At 57.7% G+C, this 1,187-nt stretch overlaps 1 protein-coding gene across 1 annotated transcript; it reads right to left on the minus strand.

The window, feature by feature from the left end:
* Nucleotides 1-504: 504 nt before the first annotated feature.
* On the minus strand, nucleotides 505-1,080 carry LOC122191839 (interferon). Its single transcript, XM_042892240.1, has one exon. It carries the CDS (start codon nucleotides 1,078-1,080, stop codon nucleotides 505-507), a length of 576 nt encoding a protein of 191 aa, XP_042748174.1.
* Between the last annotated feature and the right edge of the window lie 107 nt (nucleotides 1,081-1,187).

Here is a 1,187-nt window from a genome sequence, read left to right on the forward strand (position 1 = left end):
CAGGATTTGCGTGAAGAGTCAAGTACTACAGTGATACGCCGCCTTTGCGTTCTTGCTCACCGTACTCAAGGCTCGAGTTAACTGTAGGGCTACTTTTGCCCGTCCCCGCGGTACCGCTGTGGCCGTCAAGCTGCTGTGCTGAAAGTGATAATCAGCTTCTTGCTTTGGCTTTGTTAGTCAAAGCGGGCCGGTCCTGCTGCCGCAGGTGTCCCTGCTTTGTCTGCTTTTTGTGGCGAACTCGTGGATCTCCCTGGACCTGCAAGGTTTACAGAAGAAGTAAGCGGGTACCAGAGTTTTCAGAGCTGTGTGTGAGAATCCCAGGGTTGGTTGCCCCCGACAGGGGCTCCTGTGATTGAGCGAAAGGAGGCAGTCGCAGGCAGTTTTGGAAAGGAGAGCTTTATTTTGTCTGAATAAATAGAAGAATAAATAGACGAATAAATAGCCGTTTGTATAAATAGTTGAATAAATAGGTAACTAGGAAGAGGGTGGGAGGTGCGCTTGGGGCTAGGTGCGCGTGTTGCCCGCGAGGTCGTGGATGTGCAGGAACCAGGTGCGAGCTCGTAGGCGGACGTGGTCCCAGGCGCAGGCGCTGTAATCGTTGTCGTGGAGGAAGGTGTGGAGGCAGCTGAAGTGTTTGTTGATGGTGAGGTGAAGGTTGCGAGGCCATCGTGTGTGGGAGCGCGTGTCGCTGCCCGCCAAGCACTGCTCGAGGTGCTGGGTGTAGTGCTGGATCTGGTTGAGGAGGCTTTGGCGTTGGCTGTCGACCCAGTGGGCTGGAGTGCTGGGTCCGCTGAGTATTTTGAAGAGGTGCTGGAGGATGTCGTGGGTGGTTTTATCGGCTTGCCGGGCGTTGCTGGTGTCCAGGATGGTGTCGTTGAAGGAGCATGGCGCGCTGTGCTGTGGGCACGGCTGGGGTGGGCTGGGAGCCATGTCCCGGAGGAGCTGGAGGCTGTCGCGAGAGAAGGTGGCATCCTGGGGGCGAAGGTGGTTGCAGGCGGTGGCGGCGAGAGCTTTCATAAGGAGCGTGAGCAGCAGGATGCTGTAGCCCCGTGGGTGCTGTGGGCTTGCAGGCACAGCCATGGTGGGACTCTGGTTGTGGTGGGCAGGAGCCTGGTGGGGCTGGGTGGTGGCAGTGGTCTGTGTGCTGCCGCGGTGCCGGCTTTATGTGGTGTGTCATCTTTCCCTTC

This window comes from Lagopus leucura, unplaced genomic scaffold, assembly GCF_019238085.1.
Source record: "Lagopus leucura isolate 7727_CA_CO unplaced genomic scaffold, USGS_WTPT01 46956-0_obj-0_obj, whole genome shotgun sequence".
Classification (NCBI taxonomy): domain Eukaryota; kingdom Metazoa; phylum Chordata; class Aves; order Galliformes; family Phasianidae; genus Lagopus; species Lagopus leucura.